Source organism: Lissotriton helveticus, chromosome 5_2, assembly GCF_964261635.1.
Source record: "Lissotriton helveticus chromosome 5_2, aLisHel1.1, whole genome shotgun sequence".
NCBI lineage: Eukaryota > Metazoa > Chordata > Amphibia > Caudata > Salamandridae > Lissotriton > Lissotriton helveticus.
In genome coordinates this window covers 10,286,258-10,306,105 of record NC_136066.1, presented here as the reverse complement: position 1 = coordinate 10,306,105, position 19,848 = coordinate 10,286,258, and the positions used below count along the sequence as shown (strand labels likewise).

General features: G+C 47.1%; 1 protein-coding gene across 2 annotated transcripts in view; it reads left to right on the top strand.

The window, feature by feature from the left end:
• The window catches only part of SH2D3C (SH2 domain containing 3C), a 376,681-nt gene extending 366,171 nt beyond the window's left edge, over window positions 1–10,510 (top strand). For both annotated transcript variants that reach the window (XM_078646656.1, XM_078646657.1), the window contains exons 11-12: window positions 7,810–9,240; window positions 9,383–10,510. In XM_078646656.1, the coding sequence (XP_078502782.1) occupies window positions 7,810–7,985 (176 nt within the window). In that variant the 3' untranslated portion in view covers window positions 7,986–9,240; window positions 9,383–10,510. The remainder of the gene's footprint in view (window positions 1–7,809; window positions 9,241–9,382) is intronic.
• The last annotated feature ends 9,338 nt before the right edge of the window (window positions 10,511–19,848 follow it).

Sequence of the window (19,848 nt, the reverse complement as noted above, 5' to 3'; positions counted from 1 at the left end):
ATCAGAGCGCTTCACAATTACATGATCATGGTAACATAAGACAGTTATAGTTAAAGATAATATCATACTTGTTGATAAGGATTACAAAGATATTCGATACACCGTTGGCTTTTAGGTAGGTTATCTAAAAGTTATAAGGAGTATTCACTCTTCCTCTATATGCTTGTTTAAGTGTCTTTTCCTTTGTCTTCTTTGTTCTCCATTAACTGGAACCTCTTGGACATCACTTATTTGAGTAATTAGCGCCTAGATAAGATGATTAAGGAAGGAACTTACTCATTAGAAATATCTTGGTCTCTTTCTTAAAAATTGCTAAGTTCGGAATTTTTCTGATGTTCGTGGGAAGTGAGTTCCAGATTCTAGGGGCTGCTCCTGAGAATGCTCTATCGTAGGTTTTTTTCTTCCTGAAAATGGGTGGTCTCAATACCAGATCTTGGGCACTCCTAGCTGGTCGGCAACCTCCAGATATTTCAAATTTTTCGGCAAGATAACTAGGAGTGTTGCGATGAAGAGCTTTGTGGGTGATACACGCCATCTTTAGCTGGATCCTGGCTTCGTATGGTAGCCAGTTTAAGGCTTTCAGGTGAGGGGTGAAATGGTCGAATTTCTTGAATCCTGTGATAAGTCTAGCCGCTGCATCGAGGCATGCTTTTAATGGTGCTGTGGATATTTTTGGTAGCCCTGCCAATGTTGAGCTTCCATATTCAATCCTCGAAATGATCAGTGCTTGCACAGCTTGTTTTAGATCCGTGTCAGATACATATGGTTTCATTTTTCTTAAGTAGTTCAGATGAAAACGGGCACTTTTTGCCATTGATTTGATGTGGGCTTTCATGTCGAGGTTTTCATCCAGTGTGATCCCTAGTGATTTCGCTGAATCGACTAGGGTAGGAGTGCAATAAGTGCCGTGATCAACTTGGACCAATCCTTCACTTCTAATTGGTCCTTTTGTGGCGAGATAAGTAGAAATTCTGTTTTATTTGCGTTTAGTTTTAGATGATTGCTAGTTAGCCAATTTAGAGTCATTTTAAGGGCCTCGTTCATTACATTGATGTCTTCCAGGGATGTGATCTTTATGTAAATCTGTGTATCATCCGCGTACATGTGGTATGATATTTTGGAATTTCGGAGAATCTCTGTTAGGGGTTCGATATACAGGTTAAACAATGAAGGAGATAATGTAGATCCTTGTGGAACTCCTATTGCGTTAGGGCATGAAGGTGACAGAGCTTGGTTGATCAGAAATCTTTGGGTTCTATTCTGTAGGAAGGATTCAAACCAACTTAGTACCTTGCCAGATATTCCCATCCTTTCCCGGAGTCTGATCAACAGTTTTTCGTGATTAACAGTGTCAAAAGCCGAAGATAAATCAAGAAGGATAAGCAGACCGGATCGATTGTGATCTAATGCCTGAAGTTTTTGATATTCATCCAATAATGAGAAATTGTCGATGTGTTGAATATAGATCATAGATCATGCTAATGTTCTTATTGTTGGAGACTTCAACTATTGGGCTTATGAGGCAGGAGGGGGGCAGCAAGCCAAGGACTTGACGGCTGTCCCGACTGAGCCAAATCTGGAACAATTACTGAATGGTCCAACCACATCAAAGGAGACACTCCCTGGATCGGATATGGACAACCAAATGCCCTGTGAGGAATGTGAGCCCAGCCCCATGTGGCTGGTCCGATCATCATGTCATGTCCTTTGCAGTGTCTCTGCCTCAGTGGAACAATCCCCCTACTGACCCCACAATTCGTTCGAGGAACTGGGCTCGGGCTGCAGCCTTACAGCCTTCTGTGGGGATCTAAGAAATGCCCCACCCTCTCCGAAGGCAGATATAGAAGCCAATGAGCATGACATTATGAGCTGGCTGAAGGTCGCCAGTAACGTCCATGCTCCATTCCGTAGAACTTGACCACCTAGGTGCCACAAAGCCAATAAATGTTTCTTGGACGATCTGAAAATTGCCAAACCTAATTTCCAGCAAGCAGAAAGGAAATGGCAGCCTAGGTACTCACCAGACCTGAAAATAGGGTACATTCAACAACTTAGGAATTACAAAAAAACTTTTGTGGCAAACAAAAGTACGCTTTTTCACAGGCAGAATCACGAATGCCTCTAATAAATCGAAAGAGATATTCAAGATTGTTTCAGATCTTTCTAACCCAGACCGTGTTACGCTGCCAGTCTTACCCACTCAAGTTCTGTGCGATTCTCTTAATGCCTTTTTTGTAGACAAGATTGAGGCTATTGAGAACAGTATCCCCCCCCCCCCGCACTTGATAATCCATCTGCGGACATGGTGAACAGTCAAACGCTTACTTGCTTCCCCACCCTAACTCAAGAGGACCTAGCCCGCCTACTGACAAAAGTAAAGTCAGGTCCACCAACGGATATCTGCCCCCCAAAGATCCTAAAAGCAGTATGTACTTGGTTTCCTGACCGTATACTGTCATTTCTTAACCAATCTATTAATTTGGGGTGGTCCCTATGTCCTTTAAAAAAAAGCGATTATCGCACCAATCATAAAGTAGGTTGGTGCTGATCCCACGGAAATTAAACGTTTGCAGCCTATTTCGCCTGTACCCTATTTTACGAAACTACTCGAGGCCCACATAGCCCGCCATTCATGTTTATTTATTGAAGAGTCCGGCCTCCTGGACCGAGCACAAGCAGGATCTCGACCGCACACTCTACAGAACCACTGATCGTGTCTGTAGTCGATGACATGCATAAAGAGGTAGACACTGGCAACACCCAATGTTTTTGTGTAGCATACTGCACAGTTATGTTCGTCACAAGAGGTCTGGTGTATGTTCCTTCCTCTAACTAACTCACTAACTCTCACACTCTCTCTCTCACTAACTCACTCTCTCACTAACCAACTTACTCTCTCACTAACTAACAATCTCACTCCCTATCACTAACTCTCTCACTATCTAACTCACTTTAAAAACACTAATTCTAACTATCTCTCGCTCACGGACACTCTCTCTCTCTCTCTCTCTCTCTCTCTCTCTCTCTCAGTAACTAACTCTCTAACTAGCTCTCTCACTAAATAACTCTCTCTCTCTCACTAACTCGCTAACTCTCTCTCTCTCACTGACTAACTTTCTCTCTCACTAACTCACTCACTCACTCACTAACTTACTAACTCTCTCACTGTTTCACTAACTCTCTCACTGTCTCACTAACTAACTAACCAACTCTATCATTAACAAACTAACTAACTCGCTAACTATCTCACTAACTATTACACAGGTACTATTTCCCAAGCTTCAGCCTCCTGTTATTTATGCCCCCCATAACAAAAAAAACCATAACAAGCAAGCATTGGCACACGCAGAAACAAGTTGCCAGCATTTGAAGAACAAAATTAGATTAATATAGTAATTCACTTGTATGTAATGCTTTCTTGGTCATATATAAGGTAACAAAAATACTTTACACAGTTCTTTATTATAGCTTTTCAGCATTCTACAAACTAATGTACAGCACAGCTTAAAAACATAGGCAAAGTCAATATCTCTGGCTAAACACTTATAAGGTCCCAAAGGCGAGACCTATTGGCTATGCCAATGCTTGTTAACATCTATATTCGTCCCCTGATTAATGCCCTCAAAAATAAAGAAATCAAACTTTTTAACTATGCAGACGACATGCTATTGCTATTCACGATTGATGACAGTCCCTCGTCTCGGCAGCAAGTTGAATACCGATAAAACGGAGAGAATGATCACAAAAAGTAAGATGAATTATTGGTCCCCATCTTTCTAGTTTAGTGAGATGGGTTCTCCTCTGGCACCCAAAAATGCTGTAATAAGCTTGGGTGTTACAATAGATGCAGAACTATCGTTTAAGCAGCAGGTAGGAGCCGTGACTTCAGCTAGCTTTTGCCAGCTACATCGCATAAAGAAGATAAACAAATTCCTGACTAGGGAGGTTTTGATCCAGGTAATCATAGCTCTTGTTATGTCTAGAATAGACTATGCCAATTCTATTTACCTGGGTCTCCCCAAAATCTTCCTGCGCAGGCTCCAGCTAATTCAAAACTAGCCTGCTCGGCTGATATGCACTTTGCCCAAACATTGCAACATGTCCCAGGAAACGATGGACCTTCATTGGCTTCCTGTCGTACAGAGATCAATGTTTAAAGCTTGCTGAATGGTCTTCAAGTTTCTCTACGTGAACTACCCTGCATTTGTGAAATCCCGGATCATAAAATACTGCCTGTAGGAACTGGGGTCACCAGTTCCCCGGGGGGTAGCTTGGCTCGAGCAGGTAGGCACCCGAAAGCTTAGGTGTAAAGTGACCACACAGCACACACATCCACTGAGGCAGGAAATGCACGCAATGACTGACACCACACCAGTTAGGTTGATTAAAACAATAGCTTTATCTAAGATCAAGATCACGACTGGTAAATCATTTAGAGCAAATCAATAATCACAGTAGCAATAACTCATTAAAGCATTTCATCAGGGGAGCAAAGGGAGCAATTCAATCATCAATTCTGCATGTTGCAATAACCATTTCATTAGGCAATTAAACGTTTCATTACTCAGCATTACTCATTTCATTAGGCAACAGTGAACAAGGCATCAAGCAAGGGTGAGCATCTCATTAGGCCAGGATAAACCATGCATCAGGCTAAAAGGAGCATTTCATCATGGCAAAGATAAGCCAGGCCTCAGGCAACAAGGAGTATGGCATTAATCAGGGCCTGGCGTTAAAATGAGCATTCAGGGGTTAACTCGACTAATAGGTCAGTACAGGGCTCCTACTCAGTTCCATAAGCCCTGCAGGCACAACGGGGCCAACGGGGCCCAACAACAGTCTCCCGTGGGGAGGGGCGATCTCGGGGCCTCCCCGGGGGTTTACCTTTCTCTTCGGCCCCCTCGGGACCCTTGCGGAGGTTTCAGCACGCCGGCAGAGGGAGGAGGCTCATGCGGACTCCGGAGCCCCCTCGCCGGTATTTCCAGCCTTGCCGGTGTGCAGGCTCTTTCTGTTACCACCTATGTCTCAATGAGGCTCTCGGCCTCTCTCGCCACCCACGAAGACTGTCCCCAGGTAGAAATCTGTGAAGCGTGGAAATCGGATGTATGTCAGTACAAAGCGATCTAAAAGATCGCGGTACTTGACAACGCGGGCATTACAACGACTTGCGTTGGAGGGCGCGGATTTTGGAATATTATAATTTTATATTCCAACACCAGTCCACGTAACAGTAGGGAAGGTGTTGGAATATAAAATTACAACATTCCTTGCCCAACAGCGCCATCCAGCGCAAGTCGTAGTAACGACTAGCGTTGTAATGGCATCGTTGTAAAAGCACTGCGGTGTAAACACCGCGTTGTAAAGGATGTTTACCGTGGAAATCTAGATGGGAGAATAAGTTGCAAAGCAAAGGTTACAGGTGAGTAACTTATCCTTTTTTAGGTCTCGCCTAGACGAAAGCAAAAAGCGATGCTTTTTGCTGTCTAGGGAGACTACTTATGTCGCCACTTTCCAGGGATTCCGGGGAATGTGGACAGCAGACTTGACTGTCACGAGCGTCTCCTGCTGGAGATTGTACCTCGTGAACGCGCACGTCGTCACTCACGCATGCGCACAAACAAAGGCATCCACACACTTCATATACACACACGCACCCCCCCTTAAACATACACACGCGCACACAGACAGACAGACGCACGCACAAACACACTCAAACAGACACACACACACGCGTACACCCCACCCCCACTCACCCCTCCTCTCACTCAACTTACCTGTTCTGGCGGTGCACGGCGGCGGCTCCTTCTCCCGGGTGGCGGTAGCGCTTTGCGGGGCTCTCTCACCACATGAGAGCCCCGCCTTCCCCATGCGCCCGGCCGCTCTTCACCCGGTCCCCCATCTCGGGACCGGGACTCAATGCGGAGCCTTCGTGGCTCCTCGGGCAGCTCTCTCTGTCTCTCGGCGCGATGGGGCGGGACTTCCGGTTGGGGCCGCGCTGGCATTGGCCGGCTTCCCAACCGCTTCCGGGTCGTCGCGGGCAGCGCGGCGGCCCGGCACAGCCATGTTATTGCACGTCGACCACTTCTTTCACTTGATTAGCCTTTAGAGAAATAACAAAAAAGTTCTCTGTAGTGTACTCGAGGGACACATAGTTATTCGAGCAGTGTGTGGGTAGAGCTCATTCCTCTTCCTAGACCTATCTTAATTGTGATGGCGATATTTCTTCGACAGTCTGTGTATTTCTGTCACTTCCGCAGTATTCAATGTCTTTCTGTATCTGTACACGAGAGAAATTCGATGTATTGTTTGTATTTATTTTTAGATCCGCGATGCTCTGATCTTTGTCCCTGCTGCCAACTTCCTGTTCCTTGACTAGTTTTATAATGACAGAATCTTGCCCTGTTCAAATGGAATGACCCTTTCTGAAGGTCAGCCTGACTGAGAAGTAATCATGCTCTCAGGAGGGTTCTCTTGACCTCCACAATGGCATCACACTCCTCTGATGTATTTATCAAACCCCAACGGGCAGAGGTAGTGTTGCGTTACGGGGTGCTCTTGTAGTTCCCAGGGAGGGACGCCACTGATTCTAGAGTCATGCTGACGAGCGTGGGCAGCCCAAGAAACACAACTTTTTACAGACATTTCCATGCACTTTTCTGTTTGTTAACTCTTCTTATCTATTACATGTTGGGTGCAGCGCAGTGCATGCATGTATAGAAAATAGGGCATTGCTTATTTCCACTTTCAGAGGGAACTCATTTACACTCTAATGCTCAAAATGGCCACATTATCTTTCTTTCTTTGTCTTTGCTCTTCTTTTTTCTTCTCTTACTACTTAAATTCTCTTGCTTTTTCTCTTCCCTGTCTTTTGCTCCCGGTCACATTTCCTCCTTCCCGTCTACTTTCACTTGTTCATCCTTTCTTTTGTGGTCATGGATGTGCAGGCTTTCATGTGCTCTTCTCCATTATCAGACCTTCTTCTTTCATGATCTCTTTTGCACTGTTTTCTCTTGCACACTTCAGTGTTGCCCAGCATCCGTGCGTACTGTCTCTTGCTCCTTCTTTTGTAGTGTTACACCCTCAAGTCTTTAATTCTTCTCTTCGAGTCTTCTCTCTGCTTTCTTTCCTGTCCCACCAATTTCTTCCTTTCTTTCCCCCTGCTCAAGCTTCTCTTTCCCTTATTGTTGACCCCTGTTCTTTTCTCTCCCTAGTCCCCTTTTTGGTGCATCTTGCTCTCCCACCCTCTTTATCTCGCCCATCATCAACCCCATGCCAATTTTTGCATCTTTCTCTCCCTGTCTCATGTTCTCTTACTGGCGTTCTTTGCCTGAAAGGTCAGAGCTGGAATTCCCCCACCTCCCCTCTGTTGACTCTTGTTCATTTATATGAGGGATGTCTTAGGCAGGTCCAGGAGGACCGAAACCATGTCAGACTTTAAACAAGCATTTGCAATGCAGTATGTCTCACATTTACGCAGATTTAAGCTATTGGCATTTTAAACAACAATACGTTTTATTTATGCTTTAAAAACCAAAACATAAATAAAAGGCATTGTCATTTACAATGCCAATAGCTCAAACTAGTTAATGCGAGACCTGTTGCATTGCAAATGCTTGTTACTTCAAGGTTCTCCTTTCTCCTGTGCTTGCACTCTGTGGCGTGTGTCAGCCTCTCAGTTCTGTGTCTGTCCGTCTGTCACTTTTGGGGCTGGTTGTCTTCTGTGCTTGCTTTTCCATGCTTGCATCTCCTCTGGCCCTGCTTGTATTCCTCCTGAGCTGCCACTTTATTCCTCTGTTCTTTATTTTGCAGGTTTCCAGCCGAAGGCTGAGCTCATGGAGATTTTTAGCACTGAGTTCCAGATGCGCCTACTTTGGGGCAGCCGGGGAGCCGAAAGCAGCCAGGCTGAACGCTACGAGAAGTTCGACAAGGTCCTCACAGCGCTATCGCACAAACTGGAGCCTGCTGTTCGCTTCAGTGAACTGTAACACACGAGAGGTGTCCAAGCCAGCACCTTCAACAGAACAGCACATAACGGAGATAAAACCCATATAAGGGTGCACGGGGTGAGACGGACGCAGAGCACCTGCGAGAGGACAGCACATCATGGACCTGAGAATAATATTAGGTGGGAGAGTAGGATGGAGAAGAAGGGAAATGTCTCGCAAAGGAACTGCATCTCCAAGGAGCAAGACTCCTCTACTAGGGTCATGGAGAGAATGAGGATGAAGAGGGGGGCAGAGGCCGTAATAAACTGAGCATCTATGGAATAAGCAAAGTGTTAGAGTCCCCAGGTGAGGAGGAGGGTGGAGGAAGTAACCAGTCCAGTGCCATTCACCCAGCAGGGCGCGATTATGTTAGCAAAGATTACCTGCTGCACCAAGGGCCCGGCGTAGATCCAGAGAAGATGAAACAAGTGCCAAGGGCCCCCCGTGGTGCCACTGGACCAATGAAGGAACAGGGAGCATGGAGAAGAGTCGCATCAGGCCCTTGCAAAGCCAAATAATCACATTTGAGGGTGAGGAAGGCCAGTGATGAAGGGTCACTCACAGGCTAGAACGGTCCACCGGGCCAAGGTTGAGGATGAGTAGCGAGGAAGGTGCCCCGATACAGCCAAGGTCCCCGAACGCAGAAGGTAGACGGGAGGGCTGCCAGCGACTGATGCTGGGTGACAGACAGGATAGAGGCCATGGACAGAGCTGAGTGCAGGCCCCGGCTCTCTGAGCTGGCGCGTTTTCTGCACGGCCTTTGCTTATTCTTAAACTTCATACAGGACTTTTGATGACGTTGGTCCCGCCACGACACAGCCCTCTCAGGTGCTTCTCTTTCTTCAACTCGTCTTTACTCCTCTTAAGCATGAAAAGACGCATCTTTTACCTGATAATAGAAACTCCGCCTGGACACGGAATTGGCCCCGTCCACCTGCTCTAGGGAGTGACACGATGGAGGTTGTGATGGGCATCATCACCGTTGTTTCTCTCCAGTCGATCCCACGTGGGCAGGACCTCACTATCATGATGCCAGAGAGGGTCCGGTCGACGCAGGATGTGGCAGGATGTTAGCCCAGGCGCCCCGGGATTGCCGCTGCCACCCGTAGCTGGAATTAAATTATAGGAGGAAGGACAAGACGGGTCTGTCCTCCCTGAGCCGGACACTGCTGCTGCCCTGTGGTGTGTATGTGGGGAGGAGGTGCGGAACCAGGGGTTGTGTCCAGTCGCGGCGGTCTGAGAGCAGGTGCCGAATGTCTTTAACACCTTCAATGCTAAGGCAATTCCCGCTGGGTGCTGAAGATCCTGGAAACCCATTCTTCATGACAAGGTCAGCTCGTCATTAGCACAGCTCCAGTGTACTGCATGACAAGCTGAGCTCGTCATGAGCATGGAAGGGGTTAAAAGGCCCGCGGCAAAGCTCTCAAGACAGGGGTGCACCCGGGATGAGCTCCTGTCACCGGAACTGACTTCATCCCACCTGGTGCTGCGCTGAGGAGGCGGAGGGCGCTTTGTATTAATATCATGGGTTTAAAACCACCTGGTAGAGGGGCCGATCTCCTTGGCTGTCCAGGATTTTTCCCTCAATAAAAATGTCAAGTGAACTCTGCTGAATAATGTTCCTGCTGTCGCGAGAGCTGCGTTTTGTCTAGTGGCAGTTTTCACTCATGATAAAATAGCACAGAGGGTGAATGTGCCTGCTGCAAAGAACGTGGACCAGGTTACAGGGGCACTAGGAGAACGCCCCTCCATTTCTTGGGCTTTGCAGCAGTTTCAAGATCTTCTTAGAGTGTCTCGTTGCTCAAATGGGTGTCATTTCCGATATTTATCCGTTTCCTGGACTTTATTGCTTGATTTTGCCTGTAAGTGTCACTTTAAGTGGAACACATTTGGTCGTTGAATGCCACTCCTAAGTACATTGAAACTATGAAAATGTCACACATAAGCAATCTGAAACCTCGGCAGCTATGAACAAGTCTTTGAGATAAAGAGAGGAAGGGAGCACGGGCACGCGGCATGGGCTCTACCGTCACCGGCTCCTATTTCCTTACCCCTTGCAAGAGGATACTCACTCATGCTCTTTGTACTGCGTTCACGGGCATTTTATCCACCGGATCCACGTAGACATTTCTTCGATTGAGTTACTATCACTATGAAACTGTGTTTATAGAGCCATAAAAGGGCAATCATTGCACACGTCTTTGTGGTCTCGACTCACACCTGTTGTAACTAGTTAGGTGTTACTTCCTGGTTGTAAATACCTATCTGTATATATTAGTTGCACACCACTTCCGGTCTGTACATAATGGGAGAGCACCTCTTATTGTCTGTAAAATATAGTTGAAACGTCCTGTATACAAGCGCTGAGAACCACTTCCTGCCTGTAAAAAGAATTATTCACATGCCTTTCCGTCTGTAAATAGTAGTTGTGCATCCGTTACTTCTGTACAGACCTGCGACTGCTGCTCTCAGTGTATATATTTCTAGTTCTACCATTTCCATTTGTAAATAAAAATATTAATGTACATGGCGTATGGTTTTACTCCCAAACAGTAACACGTTTATGCATCTTAGGTGTGATCAGTACATAATTGACACAACTACACCACAAGATACGCAGGAAGATTACAGCAATTCCTCAGATCCTCCGGATCCAGACCTATACCCATCTAGGCAACCCCCCCAGATGTCAATATAGGGTTTAGTCAGCTCATTAATAGGGCTTGCTGTACTGTGGACACAGCTCTAGAAAAAAAATGAAAAAAGACACTGCAAAATCTATGGGAGCATTACAATCTCAAACACCACGAGGTTCCTTTCATCGCTCCTTTTATAGGGGCGGATCCAAAAACATCAGCACAGACACTACCTTCTCCTCCTCCTACAAGAGTCCCACAGAAACATCCCCAAACAAGGGTTATTTTGGGGGAGGGTACAGGGGAAGCAATAACAAGGGGAAAGGTCGAGGTAACAACAACCGAACCTCCCCTGCTACCAAACAATGACTTCTCTCCGCTTCCTCCAGGCCATTCCACTCCGGTCGGAGGAAGCCTATCACAGTTCCTACTTGTCTGGAATTCCATCACTACAGACAGGCGGGTGAGACAAATGATCCAGTATGGTTACTGCCTGGAACTTACCACAACCCCCCCAACCATACCGCCCTAACAACGTCCAATGTCCACCGACCATCTCTCGCTCCTCAAACAGGAGGTTCTCTCACTTCTTCAAAAGCACGCATTAGAACCGGTTCCCCTTCAGTAACAAGGCACGGGGTTTACTGCCTTTAATTTCTCACTCCAAAAAAGGTCGGTACTCTCTGACCAACACTGGACCTCAGACCTCTCAATATCTACGTATAATCAGATAATTATCATATGGTCACTCTTCAACAGGTCCTCCCACTGCTCCAACAAGGCGACTTCCTTGCCACTCTAGATCTCAAGATCGCCTACTTCCACATGCCTATACACCCTGCGCAGAGGAAATATCTAAGGTTTGTGGTGGACGGTCAGCACTATCAATTCAAGGTCCTCCCATTCGGCGTGACAACAGCACCCAGAGTGTTCACAAAGTGTCTGGCGGTAGTAGCCGCACACTTGCGAAGACGACAAATCCATGTGTTTCCATACCTGGACGACTGGCTCATAATAGCCAAGTCATACAGCCAGTGTGTTCACCACACTCACCAAACAATTCATCTGCTCCACAATTTGGGGTTCACGATAAACCTCCCAAATCACATCTCCAGCCGTCCCACACACATCCGTATCCAGGGGCCACAATAGACACTTCCAAAGCGCTTGCATACCCCAATCCAGTCAGGATCGCCAGAATGCAAAACTTCATCCCAAATTTCAGCCCCGACACTCACTACCAGCTTGAGTGTTTATGCAGCTCATAGGAATGATGTCCTCTTGCATTTTCATAGTACCTCACGCAAGACTCCAGATGAGCCACTTACAGGAATGCTTAGCACGTCAGTGGAACCGGGCTCAAGGTCAAGTTTCAGATCTGGTGTTGGTGGACGGTCGCACACATCGCTCTCTGCAGTGGTGGAACACACAAAACCTTTCCGAAGGGCGGCCGTTTCTAGACCCAGTTCCACAAATAGTGCTAACAGCAGACGCATCGCTCACCGGCTGGGGAGCCCATCTCCTAAACCATACAATTCAGGGCAGGTGGACCCCTCAACAATAAGTGCTCCACATCCATCACCTCGAATTACTGGCAATCTTTCTAGAATTAAAATCCTTCCAGACACATCTCATCAACAAAACTGTCCTTGTCCGCACACACACTATGACAGCAATGCATTATATACAAAAACAAGGGGGAACACATTCTCTGAAGCTTTCTCAACTAGCGCAAAATATACGGAGACGGGCCGTTCCACAAAGGATACACCTTCTAGCAGAACACCTTCCAGGAGTGCACAATCAGATTGCGGATCTGCTAAGTCGGCAGACACAGCAGATACACGAATGGGAACTTCATCCTCAAGTTCTTCTTCCATTCTTTCAGACGTGGGGCCACCCAGACATAGATCTGTTCGCCACACACTCAAACGCAAAATGCCCAAGCTTCGCCGCCAGGTATCCACAACCATTGTCCAAGGGCAATGCGATATGGATGAACTGGTCAGGCAGATTTGCGTACTCTTTTCCGCCACTCCCGCTCATCCCATTACTAGTGCACAAGCTCAAACCACAGTCTCTCATGATGATCCTGGTTGCTCCAACGTGGGCCCGCCAACCCTGGTTCACAACACTCCTGGAACTCTCAGTAGTACCACACCAAAAACTACGCCTCTCCCCAAACCTGCAGACGCAGAACCATGGAGAGATAAGGCACCACGATCCAGCTCAACTGAACCTGGCCATCTGGCTCCTGAAGTCCTAGAGTTCGGTTACCTCAGCCTCCCACCGGACTGTATGAACATTATTAAAGAAGCGAGTCGCCCTACCGCTAGAGCTTGCTATGCAGCCAAATGGAAAAGATTTGTAATTTATTGCAATAGCAACAACATTGACTACATGCTTCAATTCAAACATTATTTGCTACTTACTGCATCTACAAGGATGTAATCTAGCATATATATCCATAAGATTACATCTTGCTGCCCTTGCCGCTTACCTACAAAACAGACAACATTTGTCATTGTTTAGGGTACCTGCTATTAAAGCGTTCATGGAAGGCCTTATAAGGATAATTTCTCCCACAATACCACCCTATCCAGTGTGGAATTTAAACATTGTCCTTACTAGGCTCATGGGTCCTCTATTTGAACTCAGCCTGGGTGTAGTAGCACTACACTGTAGCTTCACGTAGTATACTTCGTAGCATTTTCACAATGGTGAAACTGTAAAAATTATCAAGCAGTGGGAGATGTGATGATTTTGGGATCCTCCCTAACCTAGGGAGAGTACCAAACAGATGCCTTGAAAACAAAAAAGCACATCTTATTGAACGATTTAGTTGTGGTCCCATCCTCTTAGGACAAACCCAAACACAGTTATTGGCAAAAAAACATTCCCAACCAAAGGCCCTGCAAAGCATTATGGGACGAGATTAGCAGTGGCAGTGAATATTATAGTATCCAATATCAAAATAATTCTACAAAGAGCTGCAGTTCACCTAGTCGTTACTAGATGACCCTCACGAGTCAAATGCAAATGCTTGATGAAAGGATTTCAATGGTTTTGCTTTCCATCTGTATCAATCTGTGGAATTACCCGTTGATTTCCCAAAACCAGATTCTGTAGCAGAAAGAGCTCTTCACACACTTGATGTCAAAAGAGCTATACTTTATTATATTGACAGAACTAAACCCTTTAGAAAACCAAACCAACTGTGTGTAGCTTTCTTTCCACCTCATAAAGGAAAGACAATCTCCAAAGCTGGAATTGCCAGGTGGATAGTCAAATGTATTCAAATATGCTACCAGAAGGTAAAACGCACATTAACAATTCCCCCTAGAGCGCACTCAACACGCAAACTAGGGCTTCCAAGGCACTCTTGGGAACATTCCCTTAGATGACATTTGTAAGGCAGCAACATGGTCTACAACACACACCTTCAGTAAACACTATTGTGTTGACCTGCAGGCAAAGCAACAGGCTTCTGTAAGGCCAGGCTGTTCTTAAAGCACTTTTTCAAACCACTGCAACAGATACAGGTGACCACCACTAGGGGAGAACACTGCTATACAGTCTATGCACTAGTATGTATTCTGCAGCTCATACGCCTCAAATGGAAAATGCTACTTACCAGTGTGCATCTATTCTTGGCATGTAGAGCTGCAGAGATTCATACGCCCACCCGTCTCCCCGGAATCTGTATCTGTTCCAGTGCTATCTTACTTAGATGCATTACACATGGACATCTTTTCTGTTTCTTACAAACTCCAACATTTCCCTTCATGGTGAAAAACAATCTGAGGCTGGAGTCGATGCCCATGCACACTATCGTCCCAGGGAGGAGTCACCTATCTAGTGCCTACAAAGATTTCTTCCAAGACAACAACAAACTGCCAACATACGAGCCCAACACCAGGTGGCGATCTATGCACAAGTATGTCATTCTGGAGCTCTACATGCCAAGAACAGATGCATACTAGTAAGTAGCATTTTCCTTCTAAGGTGCCTTCGGTGCGGTGCTAAATGCACTCACTCAGACACTCATCAGGTATGTAACTTGTGCCTATCACCTGTACACAAGGAACAAAAGTGCGCAGCGTCCAACCTTTTTCCAAAACAAAAAGACGCTGCGGAAAAGGAGAGATTGGCAACTAGCACATACTAGGAAGATTGTGGCTGAGGCGGATTTCTGGTACGACAAGTCACACAGCGAAGAGGAATTCGGCCTGGTACAAAAACACAGAGATAGTCATCACGAGCACCCACTATATCGTCTCTAAGGAGTCCAGCGGGGATGAAGGGTCGCTGGTACAGATTGAGGTCACCACACTGAAGGTGCCGGCACCTAGGTCGGACCAAAAACAAAAACTACGCCTAGGACTGTGAGTACCATTGACCCGTCACATGCTAAGAAAATCTTGCACACACACCCCTCCATGATACTGTGCACCTCTTGCCCTTGGGCTCAGGTCGACACCACAAGCAGGCCTCGGAGCCGAGAAGGCACGAGAATGTTCTCGATCCCGATCGGGTGACAAGGTAGAAAAACAAGGATGACATGGAAGCTCAAATCTGCATTGACAAGCCATCGGATCTGAAGAAGCACTCGGGTCAAGCCACTCGGAGTTCAAAAAGGCATCGACTCCACAAAAGGAGAAGGAACATGGGCAGATTTCCACACCAAAGAAAAGCCATGTATTTGAGGCATGTGAACTGTGGATCACATGCTTTGCATACTCCTGCCATCTAGTGTTGGGTCCGGATGTTTGCAAGTTGTTTTTCTTCGAAGTCAATCACAACAAAAGCATAGTCCACTCCACAGAGGCTTCTCAATCTGGTTCAATGTGAAGACATCTAACATGGGCTTCGATAGGAATTCATAGAGCATATTATCAAGCCCATTATCGCCAATTTATCGGCAGTTTCCTGCCGTTAAAAGCGGCGATAACGTAACGCCCTTACTTGATAATATGCCCCTTAGGCTTCAAAACGCGGCAGCCCTTTCCTTGCTGGCACTCCCAAAGTCATGCTCAGTGACCAAGCTCCTGCCTAAATTGCACTGGTTACCCGTAGAAAAAAGAATTCAGTTTAAGACACTGTGTGTTGCTCATAAAATCATGACCTAACAAGCACCTCCGGTTATAGCAGCTTTACTAGTACCGTACGTTCCGAGTCGCTCCTTACGCTCAGCCAATCAAGGACTCGCATGTACCCCCTAAGTCCTAAGAGCGAGAGCGGGTAGTCGCTCTTTTAAAGTTTTGGCAGCTAACCTGTGGAACTCTCTTACAATTTCCATCAGAGGGCTCCAGAATCATCTGGCGTTCCGAAAGCCGTAAAGACCTGGCTTTTCCCGGCATGACTTTCATCTTTTGTCTGGGCGGTTTTTAGTCACTTGTACCTTGGGTAGCACTGGGACGCCCCATTGCTGGGGCAGCTATGCGCTGTATAAATCCATAAATAAATAAATAAAAATAAATTAGCAGACTGGGGGCCCGATTCACAAAGGTAAACTTAGACCGTTGGTCTAAACATTGACCAAACGTAAGTTTACGACTTTGGGAATTCACAAAGAGAATGACATAAATATACTACTCGCAAATGCCCTTTGTCGCTAAGAGTAGATGGTTGGTCTAAGTTTAGAGCAAACGTCTACGTTTACCTTTGTGAATCGAGCCTCATATATCCTCACTTCCTATATGGCAAGGGGAAAAAACATTATCTAACAAAGGAGCCATTGGCCATGCGCAATACTTCGAGGAGGAGGAAATACGACGCACAATGCCAACCACAAGAGTTCCTCGAGGAAAACAACTTGCAGAGTCTGGGCCCAACATTAGATGGCAGGAGTGTGCAGGGCATGAGAAGCGGCAGCACTGCACGCTACAAATGGAGGCCTACAGGGTAAGGTGCATAGTCCTTCTGAAGGCCTCAATTCCTGCAAGTTGAAGGACACATTTACCTACCTTTCCTTCAAGGCTCGCTCTATCGATATTCCCAGGAGGGCCGGAGCCCACGAAGACCCAATGGTATTCTCATATCAGAAAACCTGACAAAGTTGCACTTGAAGCTAGCCTACTGAGGGGAACATCGTTTGCGACGTGGTTTTTACACCGCAGTGCCTTTACCCCGCAGCTATTACAATGCAAGTTGTTACTACGACTTGCGCTGGATGGCGCTGTGGGATAAGGAATCTTGCAATTTTATATTCCAACACCTTCCCTACTGTTACGGGGACTGGTGTTGGAATATAAAATTATAAGATTCCTAAATCCACGCCCTCCAACGCAAGTCGTTGTAACGACTTGCGTTGTAAGACTTGCGTGGTAAAGGCATGCTTTGTTACAACATGCGTTGTAACAACGTACATCCGCCTACTGAGCCCTGCATATGTTGTAGTTGGTGTAGGAGAGTAGGGTCTGCTATCCTATGGTCACCCCAAATTTTTGCTTTTTGCTTCACTGGTTTATGACTTAATGTGGCTGTGGGCCTGCTAATCAGACCCACAGCCTGCTGTTCTCTCTCTAAATTGTTACCCATGTACATTAGGTGCATAACGAAATTGGAACTGGTTCACCTTATTGGCCCCTGTAACAGTGTACCCAGGTACCCAGGGCATAGGTGCTTCCAAGGCCTGCCAGGGGCTGCAGCATGTATTGTGCCACCCCTGGCCTGGCCTCCATATTTGACACAACTGGCTGATCACTCAGCTGGGGTAAGTCGGTGTAACCAACCCTTACTTAGGTGTAGTATGCCTATACCTAACCTAAAATGGACACATATGTTCCTATCAGTCACTCCTATGGAAGGCCTCATCAATCCTGGAGGCAGAGTGCTTGGAAATATGTGAGATGGTGCTCTGGCATGAGCTGAGCCTGTCTGCAGCTTTCGGAACCATGTCCTTTAGCTGTTCCATGATATTGCCATACCATATACTCTTAAGTGCATTATAATCCTCGCGGTTAAATGTTATCTTGGGTTTGGCTTTATCAAAACATGTCGAGTAAGGTGTCATACGAATTGGAATACTACCCCCTCGCCAGTTCTGGCGACGGGGGTAGCATTCCACCCTTCTAGAGGGACACGACATGTACCTAGCCTGAACCCCGGTTAAAGTTAAACAGAGCCTCAGCATCACAAAATGGATGCTGCCACCACAGACACAAGTCTGATCTCCTGCTGCTGGGAGTCCTTCCAGCGAGGGCAGCTTGGACAAAGGGTTTCCTGCCTTGGGAGGTGCTAGCACCACCCCAGACAGGATTTTGTGTATTGGGTAGGACAGGGCTGAATAGAATCAGACATGCCTGGGGCACACAAGGTGTCCCTGTGCATAGGCCAGTTCAAACCGGTGCTGGGGCTTTCCAGCCCCAGTCCTGGCGCGAAACTGGACAAAGGAAAGGGGGTGTAACCACCCCCCTTCCTGGTTCCACCCAGAGGAGGGACCTAGTAGGTGATCCGGCCCCCCAGATTCGAATAAGAGTGGGAGCTGTGTCCTGAGACTTCAGATCATCCTGAATCAACTTGAAATACAGAAGAATACTGGACTTCGACATTCTGCTGCACAGAAGACGGAAGAGAATCTCCCTTGTGGCCAAGGAGTGACCACCCTGTGAACACAGGCACCATCCAGCAACTCGACGTCTGCTTTGCCGCCGCCGCCGCCTCCCGCCGGAGCCCAGAGCCTGACAAGACCCAGACTCCCAGACTTCTCACAGCCCGATCCACAGTCCCTGCAAAGAAGGGACCCGTGGAGGCATCGAGAGACGTGGGACCGGACCTCTTGGAAGACCCCCGAGACGCTGACTGCGCAGCACCTGAGGCACCCTCGATGCTGTGCTTTGGGGTTTGAGAAGCCCCAACCTCGAGCAGCCCTTGCACCGAAGATCAGCCCCCCAGCATCTCCACGATCTGCGTGGGGCCCTTTTGCACCGTGCCACTCGACGCGCCATCCCGGCCACTTGCCACGCGGCTAGTGGCCATCTTGGCGACGAAACCTTCAACTTTCACTGCAGGTCTGGTTGCTCCAGACTTGTCCTCGCTCCTGTAAAAAGGAGCACCTACTCTGACCTTGCTGGTCTGAGTAACAAGCCTTTTTTGATTCCTGCGTGGCTTGCATTAGCCAAGGCCTGTTTGCTTCAATCAGGTTGCCGACACCGCCAACAGCGAGAAGCCTGCGTGGGACAGCTCGTGACCGACTCCTGGACGTCTTCGACCCCTCGTGTCCACGTGGCTGCAGAGAGAAGCTACACTTCGACGCCTGTTTGCACCCGACATCGCCTGGTTCCAATCTGGTTCCCCGGTAGTCACTGGCTAGTGACTTTGAACATTGTCCCCTCTGCTTTCAGGTCTTCACCTCTTCAGATCCACCCTTGGATCCACCGTAACTCTTCACCTCGAGCCGCCTGCAGCATCTTCAGCTTCAAGCACCATCGACCTGCGTGACGAAACCCGACACTACTTCGACCCTATGCACCCGCTTCCTGTGGGTGAGGTAACTCAGCTCCGCCGGTGTTCCCACACTGGTACACACCTCTAGTGTCTGTGTCTGAAGTTTCATCCTTCTAGGTCACTCGGAAGGTTCCTTTTTAACTAACTTTGTACTTTTTACGCACCATAGACTTTGCATTGGTGAGTGCGTGCACTTTAAACACTGCACCCGAGTCCCGCGGGCCTTTCCCGACTTCTTCACTGTTAGTCCCGAACAGCTCCAGCGATTCCCCAGGCCCTAGGCCTATTTCCTGTCCAAGTGGCATCTCTTATACCACTTTCTTAGTATATGGTTTAGGTGGCCCCTAGGGCTCATCCATAATTGTGCAACTTTTGTGTATTTTAACTGTGTTTTGTTTTAACGCATTTGCTTCTGTGCTCATAAAGAGTATAGGGGATATTTGTAGAAATAAATCTATATATATTTTTAATATATATCTGTGTGGTGTCCTTTCATTTGGTATTCAAGGGATTGTGTATGGTAAAACAGCTTGTTTCACATGCCTTTACAGAGTTTAGCCTAAGACTGCTTAGTCCATGCTACCCCTAGGATAGCTTGTCTATAAGGTTGACTTTACAACCTGCACCATAAGGGTTGCTTGGCATGGTACAAGGTGATCACTAGAACTAGTGAGCATCATATACCAGGCCAACTTCTCACAGTTGGTGTTTGCGTGGCCCACGGATCTGGAACAGAACCTCCTTATCAACGCCATACAGATACACGTAGGTGCTGCCCT